The sequence below is a fragment of the Ascaphus truei genome, chromosome 7 (genome assembly GCF_040206685.1).
Source record: "Ascaphus truei isolate aAscTru1 chromosome 7, aAscTru1.hap1, whole genome shotgun sequence".
NCBI classification, from domain to species: domain Eukaryota; kingdom Metazoa; phylum Chordata; class Amphibia; order Anura; family Ascaphidae; genus Ascaphus; species Ascaphus truei.
Genome location: NC_134489.1, coordinates 111,461,925 through 111,477,017, shown reverse-complemented (window position 1 = coordinate 111,477,017; position 15,093 = coordinate 111,461,925). Strand labels below are relative to the sequence as shown.

The window sequence follows — 15,093 nt, the reverse complement described above, 5'->3', positions numbered from 1 at the left end:
TATCTGCGTATATCTGCGTGTATCTGCGTATCTGCGTGTATCTGCGTATCTACGCGTATCTGCGCGTTAATCAGACCCAAAGCTGGAGAATAAGGAGCCGGCGGGGGGAAATCTCTTTATTCCGTCCCGGCGAGATTTAGTGTAGGATCGCGGTTCCCGTGTGGCCGGCGGGGGGGAAACTGCCACTAATCTTTGTTTTTATTATTCACGCACCTGTAATCCCGGACTCTGTGCCACGTCCCACCTGTACTCCCGGACCCTGTGCCACGACCCACCTGTAATCCCGGACCCTGTGCCACGACCCACCTGTAATCCCAGACTCTGTGCCACGACCCACCTGTAATCCCAGACTCTGTGCCACGACCCACCTGTAATCCCGGGCTCTGTGCCACGACCCACCTGTAATCCCGGGCTCGGTGCCACGACCCACCTGTAATCCCAGACTCTGTGCCACGACCCACCTGTAATCCCGGGCTCGGTGCCACGACCCACGTGTAATCCCGGGCTCTGTGCCACGACCCACCTGTAATCCCGGGCTCGGTGCCACGACCCACCTGTAATCCCGGGCTCGGTGCCACGTCCCACCTGTAATCCCGGGCTCGGTGCCATGACCCACCTGTAATCCCGGACTCTGTGCCACGGCGCACTACTAATCCCATGCTCAGTGCCACGGCGCACCTATAATCCCAGACTCAATCCCACTGTGCACCTGTAATCCCAGGCTTGGTGCCACGGCGCACCTGTGATCCCTGGGCTCTGTGCCACGGCACACCTGTAACCCCGGGCTCTATGCCACGGCGCACCTGTAACCCCGGGCTCAGTGCCACGGAGCACCTGTAACCCCGGGCTCTGTGCCACGGAGCACCTGTAACCCCGGGCTCTGTGCCACGGCACACATGTAACCCCGGGCTCTGTGCCACGGCACACATGTAACCCCGGGCTATGTGCCACGGCACACCTTTAACCCCGGGCTCTGTGCCACGGCACACATGTAATCCCGCATGGGACACAAATTCTGGCCGTGGCGGGGACAGTATAACCCGTCTGCTCTCGCTTCCCTCGTGGGGTACCCGGCCCTGGGCAGAATATTACTTTTGGGGGTAAATGGTTTTTTTTATAGAGAGATGTATTTAGTAATAAAGCTGTGATTGATCCCCCATTATAACATACGGTTATTACTCACACTTACATACGGGTATTACTCACACTTACATACGGGTATTACTCACACTTACATACGGGTATTACTCACACTTACATACAGGTATTACTCACACTTAGATACGGTTATTACTCACACTTACATACAGGTATTACTCACACTTACATACAGGTATTACTCACACTTACATACAGGTATTACTCACACTTACATACAGGTATTACTCACACTTACATACGGTTATTACTCACACTTACATACAGGTATTACTCACACTTACATACGGGTATTACTCACACTTACATACGGGTATTACTCACACTTACATACGGGTATTACTCACACTTACATACGGTTATTACTCACACTTACATACAGGTATTACTCACACTTACATACGGTTATTACTCACACTTACAGTTATTACTCACACTTACATACAGGTATTACTCACACTTACATACGGTTATTACTCACACTTACAGTTATTATTCACACTTACATACGGTTATTACTCACACTTACAGTTATTACTCACACTTACAGTTATTACTCACACTTACATACAGGTATTACTCACACTTACATACGGTTATTACTCACACTTACAGTTATTACTCACACTTACATACAGGTATTACTCACACTTACATACGGTTATTACTCACACTTACAGTTATTATTCACACTTACATACGTTTATTACTCACACTTACAGTTATTACTCACACTTACATACGGTTATTACTCACACTTACAGTTATTACTCACACTTACATACGGTTATTACTCACACTTACATACGGTTATTACTCACACTTACATACGGTTATTACTCACACTTACATACGGTTATTACTCACACTTACATACGGTTATTACTCACACTTATGGTTATTACTCTCTTACGGTTATTACTCACACTTACATACGGTTATTACTCACACTTATGGTTATTACTCACACTTACAGTTATTACTCACACTTACAGTTATTACTCACACTTACAGGTATTACTCACACTTACATACAGTTATTACTTACACTTACATACGGTTATTACTCACACTTACATACGGTTATTACTTACACTTACATACGGTTATTACTCCCACTTACAGGTATTACTCACACTTACATACAGTTATTACTTACACTTACATACAGTTATTACTCACACTTAGTTATTACTCACACTTACGGTTATTACTCACACTTACTGTTATTACTCACACTTACGGTTATTACTCACACTTACAGCTATTACATATACTTACAGTTATTAAGTGTATTACTCACCCTAACTAACCCTACGTTGGGCGTGTTTTGGGACCCGCAGTGTATTAACCCTACGTTGGGCGTGTTTTGGGACCCGCAGTGTATTAACCCTACGTTGGGTGTGTTTTGGGACCCGCAGTGTATTAATCCTACGTTGGGCGTGTTTTGGGACCCGCAGTGTATTAACCCTACGTTGGGTGTGTTTTGGGACCCGCAGTGTATTAACCCTACGTTGGGCGTGTTTTGGGACCCGCCGTGTATTAACCCTACGTTGGCTGTGTTTTGGGACCCGCAGTGCATTAACCCTACGTTGGGCGTGTTTTGGAACCCGCAGTGTATTAACCCTACGTTGGGCGTGTTTTGGGACCCGCAGTGTATTAACCCTACGTTGGGTGTGTTTTGGGACCCGCAGTGCATTAACCCTACGTTGGGCGTGTTTTGGGACCCGCAGTGCATTAACCTTATGTTGGGCGTGTTTTGGGACCCGCAGTCTATTAACCCTACGCTGGGCGTGTTTTGGGACCCGCAGTGTATTAACCCTACGTTGGGCGTGTTTTGGGACCCGCAGTGTATTAACCCTACGTTGGGCGTGTTTTGGGACCCGCAGTGTATTAACCCTACGTTGGGCGTGTTTTGGGACACGCAGTGTATTAACCCTACGTTGGGCGTGTTTTGGGACACGCAGTGTGTTGCAGGGGCCATGTACATCACCGGTTTAGCAGAATCCATCTCGGACCTCCTGAACCTGCAGAATATTTGGGTGGTGAGAGGCACCTCGCTGGCGCTGCTCCTGGGGCTTCTGGGAATTAACCTGGCTGGCGTGAAGTGGATCATTCGCTTGCAGCTGCTGCTGCTCCTCCTGCTGGCCGTTTCCACGCTGGACTTTGTTATCGGCTCGTTCACACACCTGGATCCAGGTAACCTGAACACCCCGGGTCTGTGTAACTCGCGCCCTGATGTGTGGGATCCCCGGGATTACAGCTAAATTACAGGATTTCCATGGGATTTCAAATCCATCCCTTCTCCTGGAGATTTCGTACTGTGTTTTGTGATATGCCGCAGTGCAGCAGACCTGGCAAAGGTCTGTGTGGTGAACTTTTACATTCTTCATATATAAGTGTAGATATACTCACTTTCCCACCATGTTATGGGAATTTTGAGCATAGAAAATGCTCATTAAAAAGTTCCTATAAGTTAAATGAGGGTCCCCCTTTGTAAAAAATACTACATTGGTACCAACTTCTGTTACCTGATTATTAAAATGCCTAAAACGGTCCTAACCTGGAATATAGAAGACTGAGGATTTATGGACAGAGATTACCCTCCCCCTCCCCCCCCTCCCCCCCTCCCCCCTCCCCCCCCTCCCCCCTCCCCCCTCCCCCCTCCCCCCCTCCCCCCCTGCCCCCCTCCTCCCTCCCCCCTGCCCCCCTCCCCCCCGACGCTTTATTTATTTCTCTCTTCATCGGATTGGTACCGGGGGTCCCCCAGAGCTGAACCCCACTATTCTCAGGCCCAGGAACCCCGCACTTCCAGAGATAATTACTGGGGAAGATACTCATTACTTCCTGCTTTTTAAAGGAGATTAAAATGCCCCCCCCCCCCCGATAGGAAGCTGCAAGTGGGGATTTCCGTTTGACCTGTAGGGAGACTGACACCCGGTAATTGTCAAAACAATTCGGGGTAACCCCCGGCTCCCCCAAAAAAAGACTAGGACAAGTGCTGCTTTAAAGGAGAAATCCCAGGAATATCCTACGAGTGTAAATAAATCTGCTCTGTAGGATTATTAGATAAAACTTACTACAATTTTTTTAAAATTCAACTCTTGATACCATATTTAATGACGTTTAATACACTGAGCATCCTGTGATGTCTATAGCAGGTTTATCCACCTCCCCAGCAGTGCAAGATCTTTGTAACACTTTCCTGTTTGTGATCATTTGTTGCCAATGTTCCGAGCGATTTGAGCTGCAAACTGTAACAATAGATAATGTTATCTTAGTAATATAAGGATATATTGTAGCTGTTGAGTTACACTGACTGGTGGTCGGATTGAAACAGAAAGGCAGTCATTTAGTGAAACCCTGAAGAGCAGGATCTTTGCTGATCGATCATGGGAGAACGAAACAATCGTCAGCTTAGGTAATTAGTATTCAACCAAGGTAATCAGATGCTGCATATAATAATACATTTTTTTTAACTTTAAGTGCACGATTATCTGTACACTAAAATAACACCCGTATAATATAGCAACTGTAATAACATCTACATGTGCTAAGGCAGCAATACCCCCTAACTAAGCCAGGTGGCGCGAATGTAGGGGTCTCCATCCTGTAAGAAAATAAAGAGGATTATTTGCTGCTTTAAAATGTATCGCTATTTGAGCATGCTATACACACACATGGCCACTTGGGGGCAGCACCCGCTCAGAATATTACATGGGAAGAAGCTGGCTCTGAGCATGCTATACACACACATGGCCACTTGGGGGCAGCGCCCGCTCAGAATATTACATGAGAAGAAGCTGGCTCTGAGCATGCTATACACACACATGGACACTTGGGGGCAGCTCCCGCTCAGAATATTACATGAGAAGAAGCTGGCTCTGAGCATGCTATACACACACATGGCCACATGGGGGCAGCGCCCGGCTCAGAATATTACATGGGAAGAAGCTGGCTCTGAGCATGCTATACACACACATGGCCACATGGGGGCAGCGCCCGGCTCAGAATATTACATGGGAAGAAGCTGGCTCTGAGCATGCTATACACACACATGGCCACATGGGGGCAGCACCCGCTCAGAATATTACATGGGAAGAAGCTGGCTCTGAGCATGCTATACACACACATGGCCACTTGGGGGCAGCGCCCGCTCAGAATATTACATGAGAAGAAGCTGGCTCTGAGCATGCTATACACACACATGGCCACATGGGGGCAGCGCCCGGCTCAGAATATTACATGGGAAGAAGCTGGCTCTGAGCATGCTATACACACACATGGCCACATGGGGGCAGCGCCCGGCTCAGAATATTACATGGGAAGAAGCTGGCTCTGAGCATGCTATACACACACATGGCCACATGGGGGCAACGCCCGCTCAGAATATTACATGAGAAGAAGCTGGCTCTGAGCATGCTATACACACACATGGCCACATGGGGGCAACGCCCGCTCAGAATATTACATGAGAAGAAGCTGGCTCTGAGCATGCTATACACACACATATGGCCACATGGGGGCAACGCCCGCTCAGAATATTACATGAGAAGAAGCTGGCTCTGAGCATGCTATACACACACATATGGCCACATGGGGGCAACGCCCGCTCAGAATATTACATGAGAAGAAGCTGGCTCTGAGCATGCTATACACACACATGGCCACATGGGGGCAGCGCCCGCTCAGAATATTACGTGGGAAGAAGCTGGCTCTGAGCATGCTATACACACACATGGCCACATGGGGGCAACACCCGCTCAGAATATTACATGAGAAGAAGCTGGCTCTGAGCATGCTATACACACACATGGCCACATGGGGGCAGCGCCCGCTCAGAATATTACATGAGAAGAAGCTGGCTCTGAGCATGCTATACACACATATGGCCACTTGGGGGCAGCGCCCAGCTCAGAATATTACATGGGAAGAAGTTGGCTCTGAGCATGCTATACACACACATGGCCACATGGGGGCAGCGCCCGCTCAGAATATTACGTGGGAAGAAGCTGGCTCTGAGCATGCTATACACACACATGACCACATGGGGGCAGCGCCCGCTCAGAATATTACGTGGGAAGAAGTTGGCTCTGAGCATGCTATACACACACATGGCCACATGGGGGCAGCGCCCGCTCAGAATATTACGTGGGAAGAAGCTGGCTCTGAGCATGCTATACACACACATGGCCACTTGGGGGCTGCACCCGCTCAGAATATTACATGAGAAGAAGCTGGCTCTGAGCATGCTATACACACACATGGCCACATGGGGGCTGCGCCCGCTCAGAATATTACATGGGAAGAAGTTGGCTCTGAGCATGCTATACACACACATGGCCACTTGGGGGCAGCGCCCGCTCAGAATATTACATGGGAAGAAGTTGGCTCTGAGCATGCTATATACACACATGGCCACTTGGGGGCAGCGCCCGCTCAGAATATTACATGGGAAGAAGTTGGCTCTGAGCATGCTATACACACACATGGCCACTTGGGGGCAGCGCCCGCTCAGAATATTACATGGGAAGAAGTTGGCTCTGAGCATGCTATACACACACATGGCCACTTGGGGGCTGCGCCCGGCTCAGAATATTACTGAGAAGAAGCTGGCTCTGAGCATGCTATACACACACATGGCCACTTGGGGGCTGCGCCCGCTCAGAATATTACATGGGAAGAAGTTGGCTCTGAGCATGCTATACACACACATGGCCACTTGGGGGCAGCGCCCGCTCAGAATATTACATGGGAAGAAGTTGGCTCTGAGCATGCTATACACACACATGGCCACTTGGGGGCTGCGCCCGGCTCAGAATATTACTGAGAAGAAGCTGGCTCTGAGCATGCTATACACACACATGGCCACATGGGGGCAACGCCCGCTCAGAATATTACATGGGAAGAAGCTGGCTCTGAGCATGCTATACACACACATGGCCACATGGGGGCAGCGCCCGGCTCAGAATATTACATGGGAAGAAGCTGGCTCTGAGCATGCTATACACACACATGGCCACATGGGGGCAGCGCCCGGCTCAGAATATTACATGGGAAGAAGTTGGCTCTGAGCATGCTATACACACACATGGCCACATGGGGGCAGCTCCCGCTCAGAATATTACGTGGGAAGAAGCTGGCTCTGAGCATGCTATACACACACATGGCCACATGGGGGCAGCTCCCGCTCAGAATATTACATGGGAAGAAGCTGGCTCTGAGCATGCTATACACACACATGGCCACATGGGGGCAGCGCCCGGCTCAGAATATTACATGGGAAGAAGCTGGCTCTGAGCATGCTATACACACACATGGCCACATGGGGGCAGCACCCGCTCAGAATATTACATGAGAAGAAGCTGGCTCTGAGCATGCTATACACACACATGGCCACTTGGGGGCAGCGCCCAGCTCAGAATATTACATGAGAAGAAGCTGGCTCTGAGCATGCTATACACACACATGGCCACATGGGGGCAGCGCCCGGCTCAGAATATTACATGGGAAGAAGCTGGCTCTGAGCGTGCTATACACACACATGGCCACATGGGGGCAGCGCCCGCTCAGAATATTACATGAGAAGAAGCTAGCTCTGAGCATGCTATACACACACATGGCCACATGGGGGCAGCGAAGCTGCATTGTTGTGTTTGTAGAAGTCGGTGCAATTTGTTCCCTCTGAGCCTCAGACTGTAAGGAGCCAAATCCCATTTCCTTTCTCATACTCCTGCATGGGTTTACAGTAAATGGCATTTTGGTCTCTCTTCCCCAAATGGGCCAAATTTGGTAATATTCTGCGCTGCGGACTTTGTGCTCATGAACAATCATTCTCAATTCTCCGCCCCCGCGGGGGCTTCCTCCTCTGGCTGATAATATCACACCCTCCCATACGCAGCATCCAATTATACCGGAGCAAACCGTTCACCAATCAATAAGTATTAGGACAGAAGTGTCTCGCATGAATATATGAAATACGTGTATATTTGGCTGGATAGAGGGGTGTGTGTGAGGAGGAGGGCGTGAGTAAGGGGGGGGGGTGTGGGTGAGTGGTGTGGGTAAGGGGGAGGGTGTTGGTGAGGGGTGTGGGTAAGGGGGAGGGTGTGGGTGAGGGAGAGGGTGTGGGTAAGGGGGAGGGTGTGGGTGAGGTGTGTGGGTGTGGGTGAGGGGTGTGGGTAAAGGGGAGGGTGTGGGTGAGGGGTGTGGGCAAGGGGGAGGGTGTGGGCAAGGGGGAGGGTGTGGGCAAGGGGTGTGTGGGGGTTGGTGAAGGGTGTGGGTGAGGGGTAGGGGTGTGGGTGAGGGGTGTGGGGATGGTGTTTGTGAGGGTGTGGGTAAGGGGGAGGGTGTGGGTGAGGGAGATGTGTGGGTAAGGGGTGTGTGCAGGTAAGGGGGAGTTTCTGGGTGAGGTGTGTGGGTAAGGGGGAGAGTGGGTGAGGGGTGTGGGTGAGGGAGAGGGTGTGGGTGAGGGGTGTGAGTGAGGGAGAGGGTGTGGGTAAGGGGGAGGGTGTGGGTGAGGGGTGGGGGTAAGGGGAAGGGTGCGGAGGAGGGGTGTGGGTAAGGGGGAGGGTGTGGGTAAGGGGGAGGGGTGTGGGTGAGGGGTGTGGGTGAGGGGTGTTGGTAAGGGGGGGGTGTGGGTGAGGGATGTGGGTGAGGTTTGTGGGTAAGGGGGAGGGTGTTGGTGAGGAGTGAGGGTGTGGGTAAGGAGTGTGGGTGTGGGTGAGGAGTGTGGGTGTGGGTGAGGGGTGTGGTTAAGGGTGAGGGGTGTGGTTGAGGGGTGTGGTGCATATTTGGCTGGATAGAGGGGTGTGGGTAAGGGGGAGGGTGTGGGTAAGGGGTGTGGGTGAGGGGATGTGGGTGAGGGGTGTGGGTAAGGGGGAGGGTGTGGGTGAGGGGTGTGGGTGAGGGGTGTGGGTAAGGGGGAGGGTGTTGGCGAGGAGTGTGGGTGAGGGTGTGGGTGAGGAGTGGGTGTGGGTGAGGGGTGTGGTTAAGGGTGAGGGGTGTGGGTGAGGGGTGTGGTCCATATTTGGCTGGATAGAGGGGTGTGGGTGAGGAGGGTGTGGGTAAGGGTGAAGGGTGTGGGTGAGGGGTGTGGGTGAGGGGTGTGGTGCATATTTGGCTGGATAGAGGGGTGTGGGTGAGGAGGAGGGTGTGGGTAAGGGGGTGTGTGGGTGAGGTGTGGGGGTAAGGGGGAGGGTGTGGGGTGTGGGTGAGGGGTGTGGGTAATGGGGAGGTTGTGGGTAAGGGGGAGGATGTTGGTGTGGGTGAGGGTGTAGGTAAGGGGGAGGGTGTAGGTGAGGGGTGTGGGGGAGGGTGAGTGTGAGGGGTGTGGGTAAGGGGGAGGGTGTGGGTGAGGTGTGTGGGTGTGGGGTGTGGGTAAATGGGAAGGTGTGGGTGAGGGGTGTGGGTAAGGGGGAGGGTGTGGGTAAGGGGGAGGGGTGTAGGTAAGGGGGAGGGGGAGGGGTGTGGGTAAAGGGGAGGGTGTGGGGGAGGGGTGTGGGCAAGGGGGAGTGTGTGGGCAAGGGGGAGGGTGTGGGTAAGGGGGAGGGTGTGGGTAATGGGGAGGGTGTTGCTGAAGGGTGTGGGTGAGGGGTGTGGGTGAGGGGTGTGGGTAAGGGGGATGGTGTGGGTGAGGGTGTGGGTAAGGGGGATGGTGTGGGTGAGGGGTGTGGGTAAGGGAGATGGTGTGGGTAAGGGAGGTGTGTGGGTAAGGGGGAGGCTGTGGGTGAGGTGTGTGGGTAAGGGGGAGAGTGTGGATGAGGCGTGTGGGTGAGGGTGTGGGTAAGGGGGAGGGTGTGGGTGAGGTGTGTGGGTAAGGTGGAGAGTGTGGATGAGGGGTGTGGGTGAGGGTAAGGGGGAGGGTGTGGGTGAGGTGTGTGGGTAAGGGGGAGGGTGTGTGTGAGGGGTGTGGGTGAGGGTGTGGGTAAGGGGGAGGGTGTGGGTGAGGTGTGTGGGTAAGGGGGAGAGTGTGGATGAGGGGTGTGGGTGAGGGTGTGGGTAAGGTGGAGAGTGTGGATGAGGGGTGTGGGTGAGGGTGTGGGTGAGGTGTGTGGGTAAGGGGGAGGGTGTGTGTGATTGGTGTGGGTGAGGGTGTGGGTAAGGGGGAGGGTGCGGGTGAGGTGTGTGGGTAAGGGGGAGAGTGTGGATGAGGGGTGTGGGTGAGGGTGTGGGTAAGGGGGAGGGTGTGTGTGAGTTGTGTGGGTGAGGTGTGTGGGTGAGGCGTGTGGGTGAGGGTTGAGGGTGTGGGTGAGGGGTGGGGATGGTGGTGTGGGTGAGGAGTGTGGGTGAGGGTCGAGGGTGTGGTTGAGGGGTGTGGGTGAGGATGTGGGTGAGGAGTGTGGGTGAGGGTTGAGGGTGTGGGTGAGGGGTGTGGGTGAGGGGTGTGGGTGAGGAGTGTGGGTGAGGAGTGTGGGTGTGGGTGAGGGGTGAGGGGTCAGGGTGAGGGGTGTGGGTGAGGAGTGTGTGTAAGGGGTGTGGGTGAGGGGTGTGGGTGAGGGGTGTGGGTGTTGAGGAGTGTGGGTGTGGGTGAGGGGTGTGGGTGAGGGGTGTGGGTGAGGGGTGTGGGTGAGGGGTGTGGGTGAGGGGTGTGGGTGAGGGGTGAGGGGTGTGGGAGAGGGGTGTGGGTGAGGGGTGTGGGTGAGGGGTGTGGGTGAGGGGTGTGGGTGAGGGGTGTGGGTGTGCCCTTTTTAGTACGGGCCAGGAAGGATGTGTTTGTCATCTGGTCCCTTAGGCTTGTCTCCATCCTGATTACTGTCTTCCTGTCCACTCACACACAGACACGCTCGCTCACAGAGCCAATCACACACTCACACACTCACTCACACCCACACACACTCACACTCACTCTCATACTCACACTCACTCACTATGGGAACGGGCTGAAAACGACAATAGAAGCTGCTGCATACACCGCAGTTAAATTACACTTTTATTTCTGCAATGTATCTGCAGCACGGTGCAGAGCGGGGTCTGCAGTCTGTGTGTACGAGCTGCAGCACGGTGCAGAGCGGGTTCTGCGGTCTGTGTGTACGTGTTGCAGCACGGTGCAGAGCGGGTTCTGCGGTCTGTGTGTACGTGCTGCAGCACGGTGCAGAGCGGGTTCTGCAGTCTGTGTGAACGTGCTGCAGCACGGTGCAGAGCGGGTTCTGCAGTCTGTGTGTACGTGCTGCAGCACGGTGCAGAGCGGGTACTGCAGTCTGTGTGTACGTGCTGCAGCGCGGTGCAGAGCGGGTTCTGCAGTCTGTGTGTACGTGCTGCAGCACGGTGCAGAGCAGGTTCTGCGGTCTGTGTGAACGTGCTGCAGCACGATGCAGAGCGGGGTCTGCGGTCTGTGTGAACGTGCTGCAGCACGGTGCAGAGCGGGGTCTGCAGTCTGTGTGAACGTGCTGCAGCACGGTGCAGAGCGGGGTCTGCAGTCTGTGTGAACGTGCTGCAGCACGGTGCAGAGCGGGTTCTGCGGTCTGGGTGTACGTGCTGCAGCACGGTGCAGAGCGGGGTCTGCGGTCTGTGTGTGTACAAGCTGCAGAGCGGGTTCTGCGGTCTGTGTGTACGAGCTGCAGCACGGTGCAGAGCGGGTTCTGCGGTCTGTGTGTACGTGCTGCAGCACGATGCAGAGCCGGTTCTGCAGTCTGGGTGTACGTGCTGCAGCACGATGCAGAGCGGGTTCTGCGGTCTGGGTGTACGTGCTGCAGCACGATGCAGAGCGGGGTCTGCGGTCTGTGTGAATGTGCTGCAGCACGGTGCAGAGCGGGGTCTGCGGTCTGTGTGTGTACAAGCTGCAGAGCGGGTTCTGCGGTCTGTGTGTATGAGCTGCAGCACGGTGCAGAGCGGGTTCTGCGGTCTGTGTGTACGTGCTGCAGCACAATGCAGAGCCGGTTCTGCAGTCTGGGTGTACGTGCTGCAGCACGATGCAGAGCGGGTTCTGCGGTCTGGGTGTACGTGCTGCAGCACGATGCAGAGCGGGTTCTGCGGTCTGTGTGTATGAGCTTCAGCACGGTGCAGAGCCGGTTCTGCGGTCTGGGTGTACGTGCTGCAGCACGATGCAGAGCCAGTTCTGCAGTCTGGGTGTACGTGCTGCAGCACGGTGCAGAGCCGGTTCTGCAGTCTGGGTGTATGTGCTGCAGCACAATGCAGAGCGGGTTCTGCGGTCTGTGTGTGACGATAGCCTGCCACAGGCATTAAAGGGTTAACACAAATCACTGGGTCTGAACTGGGACGAGTCTTAGATATGATAAAGTATATTTATTCCTTTGGATAGGTGAACACACGAATAATACAGTAACAGACAAGAAGTACACTTACTTTGGGGTTGGGGAATGAGAAGTATGTAGCATAGCAATTCTCTCGCAATCAGGTAGCATTCAGATGATAAATTGAAGACAAAGGATACAGGGGAACAACAGATTATAAACCTTTTGTGCCCTATCCTTAACATTGAGTACCATGGATTGGTTTTCAATTACCTCTAGCCACTCGTTAACGTGGGAACACTTTTTGACACATGCCCCCCGGCTAGTTGGTATATGTGCAGTAGAGCTCTGGGTCCCATTTCTATAACCCCTCCTCTATATCAGGAATGCCAGCTAGTCTACCAAACGGAATATCTGGCAGGAAATCCTTTGTTGTGAGGTGTGAAATGGAACACTTGAAGACTGCTCTGGTTTGAGTAGTCTCCACCCTCATGCAAACAGTGGAGGTGACAAAATCCTTTGAAACATACTCAAGTCCTAGACATTGGGTCGCCTTTCTGGCCATATGCTACCCTGGTATGCAAAGGAATTTCCTCTGGGTTTTACCCATACCTTGAAATACAGTATGTTGGATAAAACATGAACATATTAAAATATCCGGTTCCTTTGGGTCCAGCAGGTCCAAACTCCCCAGTTCTCAATGCCGGAACTGGGACACCCTATGGTCCAATTTGCGACCTGCTACGACCTGGGAAACCGGAGATACACAAATACACTTAAAACCGTTTCACATTTTAATACACAAAACTCCGCTGTAAATCAAATCACGTTTTTTCACTAAATCCCCATTTATAACAACGAGCTTCGCCGCCATAGACTTTCAATGGCAAACCGCCGCCGTTGGCGGCTATGGGAATCCCTGCCATAGACTTTCAACGGGGCGATGCCCCCGTTGAAGTCAATGGGGTTTTTCCGCCGTAGCCGGTCAACGGGGTTTGGCCGCCATTGGAGTCTATGGGAAAAATCCCAAACTTTCAAGGGGGTCCATACTCCGTCGGGTTGGTCCAAGAGGGTCAAGGATGGTTCTGCAGCGATGCCGGAGCAGTGGCTACAGATATCCCAAACCCTGATCCTCTGGGCCCTCCGGAACCGGAGCTATGGATTACCAAATTTCAGCATTTGACACTTAGCCGTTTTCCTGAGCTTTTTCTGCCGCCGTCATTGGAACCTATGGCGCGGCCCGCTCTTCTCGGTTCGACCCTTATTGGGGGTCCAGGATACGGGGACCCGGTTGTGGTCGAGTGGGGGGAGGTCTAGGAACTAGGGACAGAAAGAATTTTATTTCTAGGGGCCCTAGAACTGTTTATTCCCACGCCACTTGTCGTTGAACTTGACTTGTAAGTGATCAAAGCTCTCCTATTGAAATTGTATCAGCTTTGCGGTTAAGCGGTTTGGACGGCAGCCAACTCGTTCCTGGAAAGCTCTCTCGAGGATTTCTCCATTGAAGTCAATGAGCCCATTGACTTTCAATGGGAAACCGCCGCTCTCCCTCTCGGACGCCATATGCTGGTCTTCTCAGGAACAGGACTCAACAGCAAGATTCGCCATTGAAAGACATGGAGTTCCAATGGCGGCCTATGGGAGCCTGCAAAATGGTGCCTGAAAAGGCGGGAAAGTTACACAAAGGGCTATAATCACTATACAACTATTAACCCTTGTGCTCCCGGATGGATCCCAGTGTGTGTGTGTGATGCAGACACAGATTAATGAGATGTTACAATAAAACAGGGGAAACAGGGGAATACACATTTACATGTCATAACAGGAGTTAAATCACAGTTCTGGGTCTCAGCCCAGTTAACCCCTTGTCTCCCTGGTGAGGTCAGGGGATGGCCAAATGGGGTGTAACCCCTTTAATCCCGGGCCACCCCCTTTCTCCCTCTACAGTGTGTATGAGCTTCAGCACGGTGCAGAGCCGGTTCTGCAGTCTGGGTGTACGTGCTGCAGCATGATGCAGAGCCGGTTCTGCAGTCTGGGTGTACGTGCTGCAGTACGGTGCAGAGCCGGTTCTGCAGTCTGGGTGTACGTGCTGCAGCACAATGCAGAGCGGGTTCTGCGGTTTGGGTGTACGTGCTGCAGCACGATGCAGAGCGGGTTCTGTGGTTGGTGTACGAGGTGCAGAGCGGGTTCTGCGGTGTACGAGGTGCAGAGCGGGTTTTGCGGTCTGTGTACAAGGTGCAGAGCGGGTTCTGCGGTTGGTGTACGAGGTGCAGAGCGGGTTCTGTGGTTGGTGTACGAGGTGCAGAGCGGGTTCTGTGGTGTACGAGGTGCAGAGCGGGTTCTGCGATCTGTGTACTTTATACAGGTTTTTCCAATTATAGCACACTAGCTGAGAGACCCGGCGTTGCCCGGAATTTAAATAGATAAAATAAATTTCCCGCTAGGAGGGGGAGGGAGGGGAACGACAGTGGTGGGGGGGGGACCTTGCTCGCTCATGCCACACTGATTTGTTATGGCTATTCCCAGAATGCTCCGCTCACCTCTCCTTCTCAGAAGCCTCCGCGCCATTAACCCCCTCGGTGCGTGTTTTCTGCTCTTGGCCCCCGGCCTTTTCCCGCCTTTAACCCCGGCCTTTTCCCAGACTCCTCTGCTTCGCCATCCTTTGCCGTTACCCGGCTCTCCCCGGGCGTGTACCTGCAGGTAACGGGCGCTCCACCCCCCCCCCCCCCCTTCCTGCTCAGGGATC

General features: G+C 53.2%; 1 protein-coding gene across 2 annotated transcripts in view; it reads left to right on the top strand.

Annotated features, from left to right (window-relative positions):
- Positions 1-15,093, top strand: part of SLC12A8 (solute carrier family 12 member 8) — a 114,525-nt gene that overhangs the window by 24,438 nt on the left and 74,994 nt on the right. For both annotated transcript variants that reach the window (XM_075609903.1, XM_075609902.1), the window contains exon 5: positions 3,126-3,357. In XM_075609903.1, the coding sequence (XP_075466018.1) occupies positions 3,126-3,357 (232 nt within the window). The remainder of the gene's footprint in view (positions 1-3,125; positions 3,358-15,093) is intronic.